This window comes from Scleropages formosus, chromosome 4 (assembly GCF_900964775.1).
Source record: "Scleropages formosus chromosome 4, fSclFor1.1, whole genome shotgun sequence".
Taxonomy (NCBI): domain Eukaryota; kingdom Metazoa; phylum Chordata; class Actinopteri; order Osteoglossiformes; family Osteoglossidae; genus Scleropages; species Scleropages formosus.
In genome coordinates, this window is record NC_041809.1 from 2456132 (window position 1) to 2475268 (window position 19137).

General features: G+C 42.5%; 2 protein-coding genes and 1 non-coding gene across 7 annotated transcripts; all 3 read left to right on the forward strand.

Annotated features, from left to right (window-relative positions):
- Window positions 1–149: 149 nt before the first annotated feature.
- Window positions 150–3967, forward strand: gpatch11 (G patch domain containing 11). Of its 3 annotated transcripts, XM_018740072.2 has the most exons (9): window positions 593–621; window positions 1116–1141; window positions 1549–1775; window positions 1864–1905; window positions 2415–2535; window positions 2714–2804; window positions 2951–3070; window positions 3335–3416; window positions 3512–3967. In XM_018740072.2, the coding sequence occupies exons 3-9, from the start codon at window positions 1574–1576 to the stop codon at window positions 3565–3567; spliced, it is 714 nt and encodes a 237-aa protein (XP_018595588.2). In that variant the 5' UTR covers window positions 593–621; window positions 1116–1141; window positions 1549–1573; the 3' UTR covers window positions 3568–3967. The 3 variants fall into 3 exon arrangements, with proteins under 3 accessions (XP_018595587.2, XP_029107177.1, XP_018595588.2); XM_018740071.2 differs by lacking the exons at window positions 593–621; window positions 1116–1141 and adding an exon at window positions 150–302; XM_029251344.1 differs by lacking the exons at window positions 593–621; window positions 1116–1141; window positions 3335–3416; window positions 3512–3967 and adding an exon at window positions 150–302 and having other exon boundaries at window positions 2709–2804; window positions 2951–3025.
- Window positions 3968–4463: 496 nt separating this feature from the next.
- On the forward strand, window positions 4464–17568 carry eif2ak2 (eukaryotic translation initiation factor 2-alpha kinase 2). Of its 3 annotated transcripts, none has more exons than XM_018740247.2 (19): window positions 4464–4703; window positions 5337–5446; window positions 5668–5803; window positions 6985–7133; window positions 7355–7478; window positions 7886–8058; window positions 9541–9673; window positions 11558–11604; window positions 12249–12342; window positions 12471–12502; window positions 12677–12719; window positions 12988–13037; window positions 13253–13372; window positions 14356–14475; window positions 14637–14835; window positions 15773–15916; window positions 16359–16463; window positions 16725–16787; window positions 16929–17568. In XM_018740247.2, the coding sequence occupies exons 1-19, from the start codon at window positions 4659–4661 to the stop codon at window positions 17064–17066; spliced, it is 2025 nt and encodes a 674-aa protein (XP_018595763.2). In that variant the 5' UTR covers window positions 4464–4658; the 3' UTR covers window positions 17067–17568. The 3 variants fall into 3 exon arrangements, with proteins under 3 accessions (XP_018595763.2, XP_018595764.2, XP_018595765.2); XM_018740248.2 differs by having other exon boundaries at window positions 4644–4716; XM_018740249.2 differs by lacking the exon at window positions 4464–4703 and adding an exon at window positions 5133–5159.
- A 1479-nt stretch (window positions 17569–19047) lies between these two features.
- Window positions 19048–19120, forward strand: trnar-ucg (transfer RNA arginine (anticodon UCG)). Its single transcript has one exon. It is a non-coding gene; the product is annotated as a tRNA-Arg (tRNA).
- Window positions 19121–19137: the final 17 nt, after the last annotated feature.

Sequence of the window (19137 nt, forward strand, 5' to 3'; positions counted from 1 at the left end):
AAAATTATATAAAATGATCCTCTTGTGTTGCCTGCTTACAGGTTTGCATATTTGTGATTTAAAGATTTGTGAATTGTTCAACCCAGAAGTATGCAAAAACACTGCATTTTCGGAACGCAATATCGTAGAGTCAGTAAGGAACCCGGAATGAAAAGAGCGGCGGACAGGTGAGGTGTTACTTAGCTTTCCAAGCTAACTTCAACCGTCGCAGATAGTTTTGTGGGGTTTTTAAGCGTTTTCCCCTCTAACAAGATGTCAGACGATGAAGAGGACTACATGTCGGATACGTTTCTTAATAAGATGTGAGGATTCGAGTTTTTTTGTCCTATTGTTTACAGCGTGTTTTGTGCAATTTCCAGCACCACTGATCTCCATTTCCCATCCGGACCGGTTTTATCACCGAATTATTATTGTACTTGTCTTGACAAGTTGACAACTACAAGTGACTTGTGTAACACCGGCTTGGTGTAAGTAGGTTGTTAAGGCACTTGGGACAATTTCTCTTTTCAAATATGTATCATATATTGCCTGACCCCCCCAGTCCAAGTGATTTGAATAAGTAACTTAGGACAGGTTTTAAATTAGTGATTTACTAATTATCCAGCAAAGTACTGTGTAAAGGTAAGTACAGTGGAGCCTCGGAACTCGAACGAGTTGTTCAAGAAAAAATGTCTCGGAACTCGAACCGATGAACCTCAGGCTAATCTGTCGGAAACGTGACGCGTCTTTTTTCCCGTAAAACAAGGGGTGCGTATGAGGAGGGAAGGGAGGATATTCCTACTTAATTATTAATCAAGGATTTGAAATGGTTGCAAAAATGGGGAGAGGTGCAAAGTTTTATGGAAAAATATCGCCGTCACAAGGAAGTAGTAAGCCGGGTCAACAACTTGTACAATGATAATGCCACGTCTTATTTTAGGCAAGTGTGAAGGCAAAAGCAAATCTCATTGGACAGGTTTTAGTGAGAAAGAGATCCAGAGCCTGAAGCAAGTTCACTAGCTATTGAGGCAAAGAAACAGAGAGAAAGAACCCCAGAAGGGCAGTTACCTGATGTTTTTATTATGGAAAGTGACTCTTCCAAACAGTAACATCCCTTCATCCCTCCTCTCCACCAGTACGGCATCAGCTCTCCACAGTACAGGTAAAAGTGCAGTTAAATTTTCATTTGTATTTCATTTATATTTTATTTCATGTATTTATGGGTTTTACACTTTATTTATGGTTTTAGCATCAGGTATGTATGTATGTATATAATATAGGTTTAAATAGGCCGTCATTTGGGGGTCTGGAACAGATTCATCCAATCTACATTATTTCAGGGGGAAAATTGTTTCAGAACTCGAACACCCACCTGGAACGAATTAAGTTTGAGTTCCAAGGTTCCACTGTGTGTTGGTGAAGAGTACTGAAGAAGGAGGGGGTGTCAGTTCAAACCCAGGACATTCATATTACCAGGGCAATGGCTGTAACCACTACGCCCCCTGCTGGCTCTCACAGTTGGATCATTATTCCCCGAGGCCATACTCTGTGTTTCCGTTCTCCTATTAGGCCAGACGTGAGGCCGGGTGTCCCCATGTTGAAGCGGGTGAAGGAAGCCCTGAGGAAGGAGGAAATTCACAAGGAAAAGAACTTGCAAAATCGGCAGAAGACGTACAAGGAGCAGGAGCAGGAGAGTCGTGAGACAAAGCTGCAGAGCTCCATCAGCAATGAGAACAAGGGCTTTGCGCTGCTGGCGAAAATGGGCTACAAAGCAGGCCAAGGCCTGGGGAAGGATGGTTAGGCCCTTTGTTTCTTTGGTGATTCTGAGAAATGTGTGCACAGAAACAGGCTCTGTTTGACATTTAGGGTTTCCTTCTTTTACAGGTGCTGGAAGAGTTGAGCCCATCCCATTGAATATCAAATCAGGTATGGGCTTCACTTTCATTTCAACATTAAACTTTAGGATAGCATGTTATGTATGAGTTATCGCCCACCCACACATCCATCCAATATCAATAACTTTTTGGTCTGTGCAGTATCATGGTTGTTCGAAACCTATCCCAGACGCATCAGGCATAAGGCAGGGTACACCCTCAGTTTATCACAGGGCAATCATACACGCTCGTTAAGTCACACAGACACATACTATGGGCAGTATGGGTCACCAGTTCACCTGAAATCCTTGTCTTTGGGCTGTGGGAGGAAAAAAGAGCTACTGGAGCAAACATGCAAACTCCACACAAACTGAGCTGGAATCATTCAGTAATGGAATTACAATGTTAATTAAATGAAACAGTGTCAATATATAAGAACTAAAATGTTTTTTTTATTATTTTTATTTTTATTTCACATACTTAAACTATATATGAGCTCCAGAAGCTCATATCATTAGTTGACATCCGAGACATTAAAGAGAAATTTTAAAAACCCAACAGATCGAGGAGGCATTGGAATGGAGGAGGTGAAGAAGAGAAAAGCGGAGGAGAAGCTTGAATGCTACCGGCAGAAAGTGCGTGTGCAGCAGCAGGCTGAGAAACAGTCACTCGAGGATTATAGGCAAGTGAAACAAACAGTGGACCGCAGCTTTGAACCCGACCAAACCCCGAGCCGGTCATGTGTCTCCTGTTGTTGAAAACCAAGTTGGTTGGTTGCTTTGTGCACATTGTGGTATTTTCAAATACCTTGTATTATAATATTTGTGATCAGCACTTTTGTTGGTCTTTACAAAGCACAGGGTCAGGATGCGAACGGAGAGAGAGGAGCGGCAGACAGAGGGAGACCTGCGGAGGAGTCAGCGTGTCTGTGAGCAGCTGGACAGCAAGAAGGTCAGCAAGGGCCTCCATAATCCAAGGGTCGGATGCCACGCTGACATCAATTTTCTCATCACTAAGTTTCCAGCAGCAGCATGATGTCTGTTTCAATTCTTTTTTTTATTTTCTTCCTGTTTAAATGTGTTTTTTTTCTCATTAAGGGCATCACTGTTCCCAGGGAGGACTGGTACTGGCCTGATCTGAAGACAGAAAGCAATGATGATGATGATGATGATGATGATAGCGCAGAGGAAGAAGATGATGAACAGCTACAGCTAAGTGTTAGTTTAGTTGTTCTTTGAAAATATGTGCTTTTTTTGGAAGTTACTGTAGTGTTCCCTTGAGAAGGTACATCAGCGCATGCTGTTTTACACCACTATTAGGTCTATTTAGCGTAATCTTTTTTTTGTCTTCCGTCATCAAAACATTTTGTGATTCATTTAAAAAAAATCTGTGGGTGCAGTGTTACTATTCTTGGAACCAATGCCTCTTTTCAATACTGGTAATGTTACTTACACAAAGAGACATGTCTGTTACCTTTCCAGTCCCTGGAAAAGCTGCACATTCTGACATCATATCTACGGGGAGAACATTTATACTGCATTTGGTGTGGGACTACATACAATAGTAAGTAACGTATTTGATGAGCGTGACATTTTTTCAGCCTTGTTCTGTTCAAGATTAAAATTGATATGAGAATTTAATGTCGCCAAACTTCACAGATGAAGAAGATTTGCACTCAAACTGTCCCGGAGACACAGCAGCCGACCATGACTGACAACAGCGGGGCGACACAACATGTTTTTCGTTGTCGTGTGAAATTGAATTCATGTTTATTTTTCGTCTGACATGCAAACAGTTGTGATAATGTGTAAGACATTGTTTTTTTTTTTTTTAATGCTCTAATTTAATATTAATTATAAAAGAGATTTTTGTAAACAGTCTCATTCTTTCATCATATTTTTTAAATGTGCCACTCTTGATAAAAAAGAAACATAACTGTGTATTTTGAAACTCTTTGCTTTTTGTTAGCAGTATAGGCACTAGATTAACCTGGCACAAGTGTGTGGATCTAAGTATAAACACATTTCACTGTTACCTGCAGTACATGATGTCATAGGTGTAACAAGCAGGGTATAAGAGACTTGCCCCCTCAGTATTCAGTTTAGCCTGATGTGTCACCCACTATTCAGTATTATGTTGCTAATTTTTTGTCCTACACTAGCTGACATATTACATATTAGCTGCTGTTTTACCACAGAAAACTGGTCACACAGTTTGGATCTTATGCCGTTGCCTGAGCTAAGTTACAATTTTAGGTTAACACAACAGCAATGCACTTACTAATAATAAAATAATAAAAATTATTGTAACAAATTTGTCTTAACAAGCCCCATTCCACTGCCAAGTATGTAAACCCTTTGGCCCCTGTGCACTATTCCGCCTGCTGCCCATGTAACCAATCAATGGCTCAGGCAGCACTTGTAAAAACTGAGCCGACATTCAGTGCCGCTTCTTTCGCACACGAAGCGATGTGTCCAGATGTGCGCGGCCCCATTGACACGTCCGGCCGGCGTTTGTTTTTCCCGCGGCACGACGCGCTCTGTTTACGTACGCCTTCGCGCGCTCTGATTGGTCGAGGCGCCGCTGACCTCACACAGCCTGTGACGTAACTGAGGGGAAAGCGAAACTTCGTGTCTTGTCGAGGTGGAAGTGGCCTCCCGCTGCTGGCCTTCGGTGCTCGGAAGGAGTGGCCACGTCTCCGCAGCGATCTGTGCATTTTGGTCCGCCACCAGAAGTGTGTGCCGTACCGGGGAATGTCTGTTTCATCGCGGCCTCTCCAGCATTGATGTGTGACTGCAGACGTTGATGTTATACAGCGGTAAACAAGAGAGAGATAAACAAGGCTTCAAGGTAAACAAGGAAGGTAAAACTAAGCGGCTCATCTGAAAATCAAGTGCAAACATGTCGCTTCTGACTCGGAATCTGAGCCTGAGGTGGTTAAGAAACACCTGGGTGTGAAAATGCCGGTGATAAGCGCTTGTCGTCGATGTCCCGACGCCGGTGTCACATCAATCATGATCATGTCATGATTTGTAGCTGTTTTCTCTTTCTATGTTGCACGAATCTGTACGATCGTGTCTTAATGTTATTTATAACTCATGATACTGGAGCCTTAAATCATGAGTTTTCAGCCTATTAATTCTTCTCTACTTTTCCGTTTTTCTTATTCACATTTTACCCTTTTTTTCTTAATAGCACTCTTAAAGTCATAGGGTTTTCTTTTTTATTCTAATGCGGATACTTATTTCTGCTTTTAACCCCTAATCTGACTTTCTGTACTTGGAGAGGTGTGAGATTATAGTACAGGTAAGTGAGAAATCTCTCTCAGTCGTGATCACAGAGACATTTTTGGTAGCATCGTGGATGTTTACAGTGTTTTATATTTTTGGAGCCTTTTTCCACTTTATCGAACTTAAGCTTCGGGCAAAAAGTGTTTATTTAGTTAATATAAGACGTGTCTATGAGTAAATAATGTTTTTTCAGGAAATGGATGGGCTGAACTACATCGCTCAGCTGAACGAATATTCACAAAAACTGAACCAGATGCCCAAATATGAGGAAATCTCAGTCGAAGGTCCAGCCCACAGCCGGAGGTGAGCTGGAATATCACACTGCCGCAACATTAACCTTATTATTACCTTATCGATAAATTTCTACTGCTCCCAATGTCAGCCTGCACATGTTTATACAAAAACAGAACAGTTTAGTCGCTATACAGGCTAAAAGCCCCTGTTTTAATTACATTTATATAGTCAAGAGAAATCCAGTACCTCTGTGATCGCATATGGATGACGTGTGATTTCTATATTTGCAGGTTCACTATGAGAGTTGTGCTGAACAACGAAACTTACTCTGAAGGAGAAGGACGCAACAAGAAAGAAGCCAAACAGCAAGCAGCCAAAAAAGCTTTGGAACAGCTCTTTGGGGACAGCATGCAGCTCAATGATTCTGTAAGAAATTAATTAATTTTACCACCAGTAGATAGCGTAGTGGTTAGAGCTACTGCCTCTCCATTGAAACCCCACCTCCTGCTGTAGTACCCTTGACGAAGGTGCTCATTCTGAATTGCTACGGTAAAAATTACCCAGCTTTGTAAACGTGGAAATCACGATAACGTTGTAAGTTGGTTTTCTCCGGAGCATTTACCAAAAAGGTATATGTAATTGAAAGCTAAATATGAGATCCAGCTTCTCGTGCATTGGAGAATATCTAGAAAGGTCCAGTCGATCTCCATTCCACCTCGCTTGAAACCCTGCATGTGGTCACCATAAGTTTACGTTTACATTTATGCATTTAGCTGACACTTTTCTCCAGAGTGACTTAAAATGTTTGTCTACTTACAATTATTTACCCATTCATACAGCTGGGTAATTTTACTAGAGCAATTTTCGGTTCAAGGGTGCTACAGCTGGGGGTAAGAATCAAATCTGCAACCTTTGGGTCCAAAGGCAGCAGCTCTAACCACTACGCCACCAGCCGTCCCGTTTATATCAAAGTTTACATCTTTGTGAATAATTGGTCAAGTTTTATAGGGGGTGCGGTGGCGCAGTGGGTTGGACCACAGTCCTGCTGTCCGGTGGGTCTGGGGTTCGAGTCCCGCTTGGGGTGCCTTGCGACGGACTGGCGTCCCGTCCTGGGTGTGTCCCCTCCCCCTCCGGCCTTACGCCCTGTGTTGCCGGGTAGGCTCCGGTTCCCCGTGACCCCATATGGGACAAGCGGCTCTGAAGATGTGTGTGTGTGTGTGTGTGTGGTCAAGTTTTTTCCTCCATCATTTATGTTTATTCATGAATCAATTGTACAATGCTGGATCTCTGTGGTTCACAGTCTTTCCCAGAAGTACAGGATGAGAGAGAGTCTAAAGTTTGGATGGGATGTCGGTCCATCACAGGGCCATCATACCCACCCCTATTCACTCTTGCACACAGACCCACATGATGGGCAATTTAAAGTCTGAATTTGTTTTTGCAGTATATAATCCAGGATAGGCTCTGGACCACTGCAGCCCTGCGCTGGATAATTGATAGATGGGCAGATGGATGGATGGCTAACATACCGGTGGGCTCTGCTACGGTTGGCAGTTGGAGCAGTGACTGTTAGGTTCATTCATTGTGCTGTCCATGTCTTATCACAGGTCACCAGTGCATCAGCATGTCCCTCGGCCACCCCAGGATCATTCACCCAGGCCAACTACATCTGCTGGCTTAATGAATACGGACAAAAGCAGAACCTGACGGTGACCCCAAAAGAATTCACCAGATTTGCTCCAGCCAATGCCACACAGTAAATATCAAGAGATTAGGATGTGCCGTCTGTAAATACAAAGTTAGGAAGATGACACCCTGATTGTTAACCGAACATGGTAAAGTAGGAGCAGGTCTTGGTCGTGTCCCAAGAGACCTCTAAACCATATCCAGTTTACCAGTTTACCAGTTTCCAAGTACTGCATTCTGACTTCGATATTACCCATTTTTTCACTCTTTTGTACGTGTCTGTCTCTATAGGGGGTGCAGGTTTATTGTTGGCAACAAGGAGTACCCAGAGGCCTTTGGGAGCACAAAAAAGGAGGCCAAGGAAGAAGCAGCCAGGCTTGTTCATCAGGAACTGTTCAAAGAAGTGTCCACCAAGGTTAAAGAGGGGAAAAATAGTACTTGGGATAGGGGTGCTGGAGGGCTGTGTGACTTAATATGTTGGTTCCTCCATTGTGCTCTGGCATAGTGTTAAAACTACCATGGCAATGCTGTCACGTCACAGATTTGCCTTGTTTGCTACTGTCTTGAGGCACGCACCGACTGTAACATAAACTGTGTGCATATAATGTAGTGTAGTGTTTACATCTATGTATGTTAATGTGTATTATTCCATATTATGTTTATTATGTATTGATGGCACCTAACTCAAAATTTAAGATAGGGACCCCACCACCTTTGATGTTGTTCTGTATGTTGAGTATGTCTAAAGGAGCATCCATTCTGCGAAATGCCTTGAACGTGTAAAGGCACTTGGTGACTAAAGTTGTCTTTCGTCTGCTGAAGGATGAGGTGAGCAGCAGTGTTGCAAGTGAAAGAGAGGATGACAGCAGTCAAAGCACCAGTGGATTTTTTGAGAAGAAAAACTACAAAGGATTTCTCAATGAGTACTGCCAGAAGAACAAATTGGTACATGACTTTAAAGTAGTCGATAAGCATGGACCACCACACAATCCTCAGTAAGTATCACCAGCACTGCCCTCTCCAGAAAAGTTAGATTAAGAAATGCACTTTGCCAGTTTGGATAGGTCTGCATTTTTAGTGACTTACTAAGTGACTTACATAATTACTAAATAAACCCAGAGTGGAATTTCTGTGATGTGACTTGACTCCTTAAATATCTTCTCAGCGGAAAATATTGACATTGATTCATTGAATGGACACTTTCTCCCATCAGTGTACCACTCATAGTAAGTGAAAGTGCATCAGCAAGAGACAAAGAGCTTTAGAAACAGACAAGATAATTGACGCGCGTCTTTTTTGTCCAATACCACCATGTTCCCTCCACAAGCTGTTCTAGAGAGAAAAGTAGGATCCGGGGGGTGACTGTGTCACATGCTGCAGAGAGGTGGAAGTTGAGAAAATGAGGAATGAAGATGGAGGAAAGGGAGGCGGCTCTAGATGACTGGAGAGTTTCTGTCACTGGAACAGAATGACTGAAACCTTTTTTGTCTATCTGGTTGTCAAAAAACACTAGGGTGACAGATTCATATCTGCAGGCATCTCTTGCACTTGATAACATCTGCATTCATGAGTCTCCCTGAAGAAAAACACTGAACAATAGTGTAGAAACACTTATCACAGAGTAAAAAAACTGCTCTTCAAAGAACATTGTACTGCACTTCTGTGGACATATCAGAGAAAATTAAACTTTATGGTATATGTACATGGCATTATGTTTGGAGAAAGCCAATCATTATGTGCCAACACCAAACCCATTCCAACTGTGTAACATGGTGGAGGGAGTGTAATGGTGTGGGGCTGCATTGCTGCCTCAGGGCCTTAGCACCCTCTAATTATTGAGGAACCAATGAGTTTTGGGTTCTGTTAGGAATGGCCAAGACAGAGTCCTGATGTCAGTCCATTTGAACTGTTGTGGCATGATCTGAAGCAGGTTGTTCAAAGACATCCCTAAAATATACATAAACTGAAGCATTTTTCTATACAAGAATGGGCCAAAATACCACCCAACCTGCACAGGAGAGATGAGCAGCTACAGAAAGTGTTTGGTTGAGTTTATTGCCAATAAAGGAGGTTCCACTCACTACTAAATAAAAGGGTTCACACACTTTTACCATCAGTGACCTTTATTGTTTAAACAATTTGTTCAATAAAGATGTGGTAATGTAAAGGGTTCTGTGTGTTGTTTCATAGATATTATGATTGAGAAGAAGATCAGATCACAATTTAGGAGCTATTCAGCCAGAGACCCAGATAATTTCAAGGAGTTCACCAACTTTTCTGTGGATGTTACAGAACCTGAGTAAAATAGGGGACAGCATCCTTCAGATGAAAAATGGCAGAAAAAAGCATGTTCAGATGGTCTGAGGCTATCTAGGTCTTTCTGTGCGCTGTAGGTGTTATCCAATAGGAGCCACTTATGAGGAGAAAAAACAAATGATTAATACATATGAGAATATAAATTCATGTTTGTTTTACAGATTTTTTTCTAAAGTCATCATTAATAAAAAGGAGTACCCCGAAGGCCAAGGGAAGACTCGCAAAGAGGCCGAGCAGAATGCAGCACAAAATGCCTGGTTTGAGCTTCTGCGGTCCTTAGACCAGAACAGCCAGGTAGGACTGTCCCATTGCCCCGCAGTTAGTGGCTCATGATCTACCACGATTACTGCCTTCATTTGTCACAAACCAAGAGATTCTGTACAAAGAGCACAGGAGAAGAAAGCTTGAGTTTACGGGTTAATTCACAATGTTTTACACCAAAGCAAGATGCTCTTCTCTTGAACTGTCCTACTTGTTATTGCTTTGAGTCATTTATAAATAGTTATTTCAAGAACATTCACAACTTTTCCTCCCAACCAAATTTTTAAAAACAACATTTTGGGAGGGAAGTATTAGACCACACCCCTTGCCACGCCCAGCTGCCAGTCACATGATAGGTATACGTTACGATACAAACTTCTCTGAAATTTGTTTTGCATTGTAGCAGCTCTCCTTTTCAGGACAGTGACATATTGCAGAACAGAACGACAAGGTAAAAAAAGAAAATAAGTAAAATGAATAAATGGATGAATAAATACAGTGCAGCTTAAAAGTATTTGATCTCTGTAGGGATGGTTATTCTTGTATAAAATAAACTTATAAAATTTAACTGTTAAACTTATAAAAGGAATAAATGATGATTTACACGCCTGATTCTACTTACCTACTTAGTTTCACTAATGTAACTTGGGCTTCCCATATTTTCACACGTGCACTATCTGTGTGTTTCTACTGCGCGCATGATATCCTCTAAAACAACATATGGAATTGGTCATTACACACCTATTATGTGAGATGATGTATGTATGAAGTATGATGAACGCCCAGTTTCTCCACCAAGAATATTGCACAACTGTTACCTTTTTGTTCTGATCTGCTCAGTTGACATTGTGGACTAGACTGTACCTACCTGAGTGCTGCTGTCATGGTTGAGCAGCCTCAGTGATTGAGGAATGAAAGAATTCTTAAACCTGCTGAGTCTGCACCTTGGGCTGCTTCTGTACGGTCTCGTTGAGGGCGTGACCAGGTATTCGCTGTGTCTCACTGAGCTGTTTTTAAGAGCACAAGGTCAGGTTAGGGGGTATTGAGCATGAATGAAAAATCTGAAGAAAGTACTCTGTTTGTGAGGTTTGTCTAGATGTTTTTGGAACCAGATGTGTGAGAGTGTGACCGATGGGTCTTCGGTCCTATGACAGTGTTTGTAAGCAAACGGAGAGGTATGTGGTTGACTCTTTATTGCATTGGTGAGGTGCTGAATTAGAGGCCCCTCTAGACAACTCATGACCTCTGCTGTCAATGCTGGCGGACGAAGGTCGTTCTACTCTTTGGGACATGTTTTCTTAGGAAGTGGTGTGAACGGGGAACTGTTCTATATGTCCGGTGGGGCCAGTTCACAGGATTATAAAGCGAAGGCGTCCAAGTTATCTGGACCTATAGCCTTCCCGGCATCGGTGCGCTTCAATGTACTCATTACATCATGAACGACGATAATACCGTGATTCTGTCTCAGCTACTGAGTGTGATATCGTTAAGGATGTCAGCACATTTTTTTCACAGCTACCCTCAGTTCAAATCTGGTGAAATATCTGTGTAGAGAATCTGAAAGTTCAACAGCATCTTCTGATGAGATTGGATTCCTTCACAAAGACATTCCTGTCGAGTTCTTCATAGCGTCGCAGAGTCTTTTAGGGGTTTTTTTTGTTTGAAAAGCATCCTCTACATGTGCTGTTTTCTACAAAGTTGCCATCACCAAGCCACCGCTTTTGTCCAAAAGTGTCTCCCACAGCCTCCCTCAACGGCAGGTGCACGCCCTCCAGCGCACTCTAAAACAAGGTGTAAAGTACATTAAGCATTCGCCCAAATGCACTGTCTGTAATGTGTTTTTCGTCATCGCACTACGCAGGTTGGGCGAGTTCCGTTTCCAGTATTTTCCACAGTTTGCTTTCTTGTTCTGCTCAGGTTTCGGTTGGATCAAGAACTGACTCGCCTTCTTTTTTAAATGAAAGGTAAGACATGCGACCTTTAGTTTCATACATTCAATATTTGTATGTAATAGAGTCTCACATAGTTGCATGGCAGGTGAAGTATTGACGGGACCATGGAAATATTAGTCAAAGTAGTCAGTGGAGTTATATACACATGTTTGGGAGGAGCATATTAGAGTTGCTTGGGGGGGGTCACATCCTCCTCTCCCCATTACACCTACAATTTTCTGTAGTAGTATAGTTGTAGTAGTTTGGTGGGAGCGTAGTGGTTAGAGCTGCTGCCTTTGGCTCAGGATATTACAGCTGGAGATGGGATTTGAACCCAGTTTTGGTTCAAATCCCACCTCCAGCTGTAATATCCTTGAGCAAGGTACTTACCCCAAATTGCTCCAGTAAAATTACCCAAATGTGTAAATAACTGTAAGTATCTTTGGGGCAAAGTGTCAGATAGCTGATGTAAGTCAGGTGCTGAACTGTTGATATACTGGTCTTCTGACACGAAGACATAGAAACAAGTTCTTCAGATTTCAGCCACGTTCACTTGTTTCGAGTTGATGTTTTTTGAGCTCACTTTGCCCACACGTGTTGAAACATAAGCATTTCACTGAAACCCAAGGTGGAGCTCAAAGCATGTTCATTATGATTTTTTTTTCCCCTCCCTGCAGCGAGTCCCAAAACCACGGCAGTTTGCTGGCCTGCGGTGACACCTCCAGTGATTTCATCACGTTCAGGGATTCCAAGAACCCGACGAGCCCAAAGGTGGTGAAACGTGTAGCTCGGGCCCCGTTTCCCATTTCCATTTTGCTGTTTCTTAGGCTGTTTTTTATAGGAAGTGCAATTTAAAAGCTGAAAGCGGTTTGATGATGTTGTCTCGTGTTCCTGTGCAGGAGTCAACCCCTGGAGCGAAGTCCAAGAGAAAGTAAATACCTTTCTCAAAAATACCCTTTTCCACACATTTTTGATTTACAGTATTTGACATCACGTTACACACACACACATCCTGACAAATATTGATTATTTTTCACCTACAAGATTAATATTGATTTCACTTTGTATCCAACACTCTTTTCACTTTTTCCCCTTTTGCTTTTAGATTGGCAGTAAATTTTAATTTGTCACCAGATGAGAAAAAACAGGTATTTTGTTATTTCTAATACAAAACTTCTCTGTTTTAATTTCATGAGCAAAAACAGAAGTCAAAGCAAGTTTCATCAGAAGTTTTTTTAAAAAGTTTTACAGTACAGTACCATCCTCGTACCTTTGTTTTGTGCCTCTATAATGCTGCTACTCTGTTTCATGTTCATCTGTTTATTTCAAGTAATCCATTTATTTTTCTCTGCCTAATTAGTATTACAGTGTTTTTCTGTATTTTAACAACTCACAATTTTCTGCTTGATTCTCAAGGAAAACAATAATTTGGAAAATTCAGCAGAGAAAACTGCCACGCAGTCCAGGTACGTAGTGTCCGAGCCATTCTGGCATCAGGAAGCAGGAATTATGGGATGTGAAATAAAGCACGCTGCTGGACACGTGACGAAACTGAGAGTTCATGTCGTGACGTTTATTTACTTGCATAAAAGGAAATGTTGTGTTTATTTACTTACATCCACGTTGCATAAAAATTGCATTGTCGCTGTACCTAATAACTTCCACGTTTTCTCATTTAAAGATTTTTACACGATTACGATTCAATTTCCCGTATCGGCAAAGGAGGTTTCGGCCAGGTCTTCAAAGCTCGAAGAAAAATTGAAAAGTGTTTTTTTGCTGTGAAAATAGTGAAAAGCACAGAGTAAGTAACTGTTCCTCTGTCTAAGATTCCTCCTCACAGTGCAGTCCCACTTCATGCACATTTAACCTACACACTCTAAGCGGTGTTTTTCAGCAGAAGACAATTGGATAAAAGTGCAAAAAAAAAATGTGATGAACGCATCACACAGTAACAGAGCTAGTGGGCTTCATCGGCCGTCTTCTCGAAGACCCATGATATTCCAGATCCCCTCGGCATCTCCTCTTTCGCACTTCCCGCAGCTCCCTTTCGTGTTACTAATGTATGAAACTGTATATTGCACGTTGATTGTGAATTGGTGCTTTTTAGCTTTTTCTTAAATTTTCTGAACAATTTTTATAACTAACTGTGATGTTAATTTTAGGGCACAGTGGCACAGTGGGTAGTGCTGGTGCTTTACTGCTCCTGGGTTGTGGGTTCAGATGCATTCAGATCAGACTCAGTCTGTGTGGAGTTTGCATGTTCTCCCTGTGTTTGTGTAGGTTTCATCCAGGTGCTCTGGTTTCCACCCACAGTCCAAAGATGTGTTTCAGTCGGATCGGTGGCTCTAAATTGCTCTTGTGTGTATGTGCGTATGGGATTGTCCTGTGATACACTGGCATCCCTCCCAGGGTATATCTTGCCACTCCTGTGTTTCCAGAATAGACTCTGGACCACCATAACCCTGCAGTGGACAAGCGATTATTGATGAATGTCTGTTTATTATTATACGTACTGTGATTGTGATGTGAAGCTGCTATTTCATATCATATAGTGCCATGTCCCCTATATGGTGAAGCGCTGTACACAAGTTTTGACTTTACACACTGTCAATCTCCCCAGTCATCGCAGGAGTTTTGACTCTGTCTTCTCTTTTTTTGTGGGCAGTTGTTGCAATTATATTTGAGATGAATTCTCATTAAACAGTTCGTTATTAAACGCAACATCGGCTTTTGCCGAAGCAAAGAATGAAAGATTGTTTTCTGTGTTTTTGTTGTTTTGCTCAGTAAGGCTCTTCGAGAAGTCGGTGCGTTGGTGACACTTCGCCACCCCAACATAGTGCAGTATTTCTCATCCTGGAAGGAAGACACAGGATACCAGATCGATTCCTCGGAAAGCAGTTCACAGTAAGGCCCATCGTTGTGCCCTTTTCCCTTTTGCTTATTTGTTGAGCTTAAGGCTTTAAACATAAGTTGCTAGTTATTACAATGGAGTAGCTTGTTAATCAGAGCGGTCGGTTTCCATCAAGGATCAAGCTGGTCCGTCTTGTACCATGTTCCCCCTTTAGGTCTGAAAGCGGCAGCTCAGTAAAGTACCTCTACATCCAGATGGAGTTCTGTGACAAGGGCACCCTGAGGCTGTGGATTAATGAGCAAAACACCAAAGTGACCCCTACCAGGAGAAACGATGCGCTGAACATATTTCGGCAGGTGGTCCAGGGGGTGGAGGAAATTCACACGAATGGACTCATTCACAGAGACCTGAAGGTACGCAGGGGCTGCTGGTCCTCGAGTCAATGGAAGAACGATGGTGCATATTGAGGAGGAAACTCTCATTTAAACACTTTGATTAATTCACAAATTCCAAAGTGTGTCATCCACTCACTATCATTAACCGCTTGCTCAAGTCAGGGTTGCGTTGGTCTAGAACCCGCCGTGGAAGCAGAGGGCACACCAGGTCCATCACATCACAGGGTTGCACAATTTTATATTTGCATTTGTTCATTTATCGGACGCTTTTCTCCAAAGTTACCTAAAACTCAGAGGAAATAAATGACATATGAAGATTTTAGACACAAGAATGTCAAAGCACAGCCTGTCTCTCTGACTGCACCATGTTGCTGGTTCACATCCCTCAAGTAGCCCCTTTAGAAACAACATTCAAATAGCAAATACACAGATAATCATAGCAGATGGTGTTGGACTCATTTATAGAGCTGTCAGGGGATCAGGAAAGAAGTAGCTCTGAAAGAGGTGGGTTTGAGAGCCTTCTTAAATGTGGGGGGATTCAGCAATTCTGAGACACAGGGAGTTCATTCTACCAGGGCCAAGACTGAGAACCGACTGACTTTCGATTTTGCACTGCTTATGAGTGGGACCACCAAGCAACCAGAGGTGGAGGTACACAGTGTCCTTGCTGGCCTGTATGGGGTTAATTCAGTGGTTAAATCAGTGGTTAATTCACACCTGCGACTTTGTTTCCTTGGCTTATTATCTGAATTTGCAATAATTTCTTTGTGTGCAATAATAAAAATTTGGAGCTTTGGTTGAGAGAATCAACACATCTGGCTGTGACCAAGAGCCACAGCTGTGCAGAGCTGCTTTTGTAGGTTACACTTGATACATCTGATCCTTTTTTTTGGACCCCTTCAACTTGAAGTACAGCTCCTTTACCGCTGCAATTCCTGCTTGTTGCTTCCAACAGCCAGTCAACATATTGTTTGGGAATGATGGGAAAGTAAAGATCGGAGACTTCGGTCTCGTGACGTGCTCTGAAGATGAAGGTGATGAAGCTCTTCTCCAGAGGACCAAGCGAACAGGGACATTCTCTTACATGAGTCCTGAGCAGGTAAGTGGGGACCACAAAAGGCGACACAGCGTTACCGAGATGATCGACATCTGAGAACTGATCCTCTGTGTTCTTTGCACACAGTGCATTCATTCTTTTGGACATTTAATTTACTATAAATTAGCAGTGTTTTGGTATTTTACGACAGTTGGTAATGTTGTGGTTAGAGCTGCTGCCTTTGGACCCAAAGGTCACAGGTTTGAGCTCCAGCAGTAGTACCCTTGAGCAAGGTACTTACCCTAAATTGCTCCAGTGACATTAACCAGCTGTATAAATGGGTAAATAATTGTAAGTACCTTACCTTAACTTTGTAAGTCGTTTTGGAGAAAAGCGTGAGCTAAATGAATAAATGTAAATGTATTTAATAAATGTGCAGCAGGTTGTATGAACTGACCCTGCTGCATTGTGAGCTCAAATTTCACACTTAAATGTGTTTTCACAGGAAAGCAGTTGTAACTATGACAAAAAGGTGGACATATTTTCCTTGGGACTGATTTACTTTGAGCTCCTCTGGAGAACTCCGGAAACTAGAATGGAGTGGGCAGATGTGAGTAAACCGTCCCTGTAGGGTTATCACTGCCCTGCCAATTCCTGACTCCTTCAGAATAAACTGCAACAATAATTGCTGATTTCATGGAAGAACCGACTCTGTAATCATCATGTGAGAGATTGAGGTTTTTTAAAAAAGTTTTTTTAAAGTCTCAGAGAAAAAGGTGTCTGAAATGGTGATGCTGGCCTGAACACACATTTGACCAGGTAGACCGTGGTAACTGTGGAATGTGTATTTATCCCTGTCCTCATCTCGCAGGTGTGGAAACAAGTAAGAAATCAGCATTTTCCACAATATTTCTGTGAGTGCTACAGTACAGAGGTGAGGATGGAGAACCCAGCGCAACGGTGCTGTCACAGCGTATCTCAGATTGTTTTTAAAACATTTTAAGCATTATTGAACTTAACTGTGAATATTTTTTACTATGATAACATAACCAATGATTTGTGTCACACGTTCCAGCATAAACTGATAGAGAGGATGCTGTCTGAAAAACCAGAGAAGAGACCAGACGCATCGATGATCTCCAAGATGCTGGTCACATTTGGAGGCAACATGGGGAATGAAAGGGAGACACCTCGAGAGATGAGATCAGTGTAACATTCTGATACAGACGGGAAATTTTTATGCTGCTCGTTTTAATGGTGAATACTGGTCTCGAAAGAGACTAAAGATATTGCAAAAGTGCACATTCATGTTTCATCTTGCATGCTTCCTGATATTAACAGGAACTGCGGCTCGCGTAATTATACGATACATGACTTGCAGTAAGTGAATCCAGCCAATGGAATGATGTTATAAAGTGGTGCAATACCATTTCCGTTTAGTATTTGCTTGTTTCCCAGCAAATATGAATAATTTTAGCATTTCATATTTACAATTCTCAGATATCGTACATGTGGCTATAATAATCATGTTGACTACAAACTGTTAATGAAATATGACATGTAAGCAGTAGCCATGCTGATTTGATAGGCTCTATCCTATTTTCCCTTTAAATCAAAAGCTTGCTATAACTTTCTATGTTCATACAATGAGGGTGACGGTTTTTAACAGTTATAATCTTTCTGCCCAGTTTTTATTAAATGTTCTTATATTTGTGGATATTCTGCTTGGTTTGTAAGAAACAGAACACGGTTGTCTTACAGTGATTTTTTTAGGAATAGGAAGTTACATTTAATCATTTATCTGATGCTTTTGTTGAAAGGCAAATTAAAATTATTTACTCATTTATACGGCTGGGTAATTTTACTGAAGTAATTTATGGTAAGTACCTTGCTCAAGTGTACTACCGCCAGAGGTGGGATTCAGGCATCCAACCTCTGGATCCAAAGGCAGCAGCACTAACTGCTACACTCCCAGCTGTCCCCATGCAATGAAAAAACCAACATCTACAACCGCTTGTCCCAAGCGGGGTCACGGTGAGCCGGAGCCTTACCCGGCAACACGGGGTGCAAGGCCAAAGGGGGAGGGGACGCACCCTGGACAGGACACCAGTCCACCGCAAGGCACCCCAAGCAGGGCTCAAACCCAAACCCGCCACACCAGTGAACCTCCTCCAAAGTGAAAACTCAAAGCAATTTTGATGTGACCCATAGCCAGTGGCAGAGTGGCCATCAGAAGAGTCAGAACTTCCTCAAACTGGTGGGCTGGTGACATTGTTACTAGACAGCACTGAAAATTGCTGGGCTGCTGTGAGTAGTCAACCCAAGCAATGGACTTCGCCAGCATTCACCCTCTGTAGCTGATAAACACACACAAAAACACGTGCACGTGGACACCAGCTGTTTGCATCCCAATGCGTTGCTCAGCCAAAGCTATACGTTAAGTAGGCGGAGGAACAGGTGACAGCGAATGCTGATTGGCCTGTTAATGACCACGTGGTGTCACACGTCACTGGATTTTCATATTATGAGGACCGGCGATCAAATGATCAATTGAGGAGAACGGCGGTGCGAAGGGTATGGAAGGGGAGAGTCTACAAAGGCAGAAAGAAGAAAACGGAAGAAAATGTATCGAAGATGGAGCTGCGTTTAAACAGCTCGAAAATAACCAGTGTATTGAGATCAGATGTGCGAGAAAGCGATACGCACCGTCCCACCATAGCAAGCAACTTGCGTTCGCGAGCCAGCTGTGCTGTAACAATATCATGGCAATAATCTTATTATGTGCTGGCGATCAGCTGTACAGTATGCTATTTTATATTATTATTTCAGCGGAAAGACTCGATCTTTCAGTCTCTTAGAAGTAGTGGCACGGTGGCGCAGCGGGTCACCGGTGTGCTGCTGCTCTCTGGGAAGTGGATCGGAATCTGGCTCGGGCTGTTGGGGCTCGGTCTTGTTCTCCTCTTGTTTGGGAGGCCAAGATGAAGAAGGTAATAGTAAGCCACTTTTTACCCTCCTTACCCATTAACTACAGAAGCGGTCTCCATGATTGGAGATCGAGGCCACAACGCTTTCTCCACTGGAATAGGATCCAGGTTCGGTTTTACACCGAACGAGCCCATTTTGAGATGTGACACGGAACAATAAATTAGCGCGACAAAGACACAGAATAACGGTACCATGTTCGACTGTAGCTGGACCACGTGGCCTAATGGATAAGGCGTCTGACTTCGGATCAGAAGATTGAGGGTTCGAGTCCCTTCGTGGTTGATGCGGTCCTCGCACAC

Excerpts from the sequence above, each read along its gene's own strand:
- eif2ak2 (XM_018740247.2), top strand. The coding sequence starts at position 4,659 with ATGTTATACAGCGGTAAACAAGAGAGAGATAAACAAGGCTTCAAG. Across the intron at positions 12,343-12,470 it reads AGAACCCGACGAGCCCAAAG|GAGTCAACCCCTGGAGCGAA; the intron begins GTGGTGAAACGT and ends GTTCCTGTGCAG. Across the intron at positions 16,464-16,724 it reads CTAGAATGGAGTGGGCAGAT|GTGTGGAAACAAGTAAGAAA; the intron begins GTGAGTAAACCG and ends CTCATCTCGCAG.
- gpatch11 (XM_018740071.2), top strand. The coding sequence starts at position 253 with ATGTCAGACGATGAAGAGGACTACATGTCGGATACGTTTCTTAATAAG. Across the intron at positions 2,536-2,713 it reads CAGTCACTCGAGGATTATAG|GGTCAGGATGCGAACGGAGA; the intron begins GCAAGTGAAACA and ends TACAAAGCACAG. Across the intron at positions 2,805-2,950 it reads AGCAGCTGGACAGCAAGAAG|GGCATCACTGTTCCCAGGGA; the intron begins GTCAGCAAGGGC and ends TTTCTCATTAAG.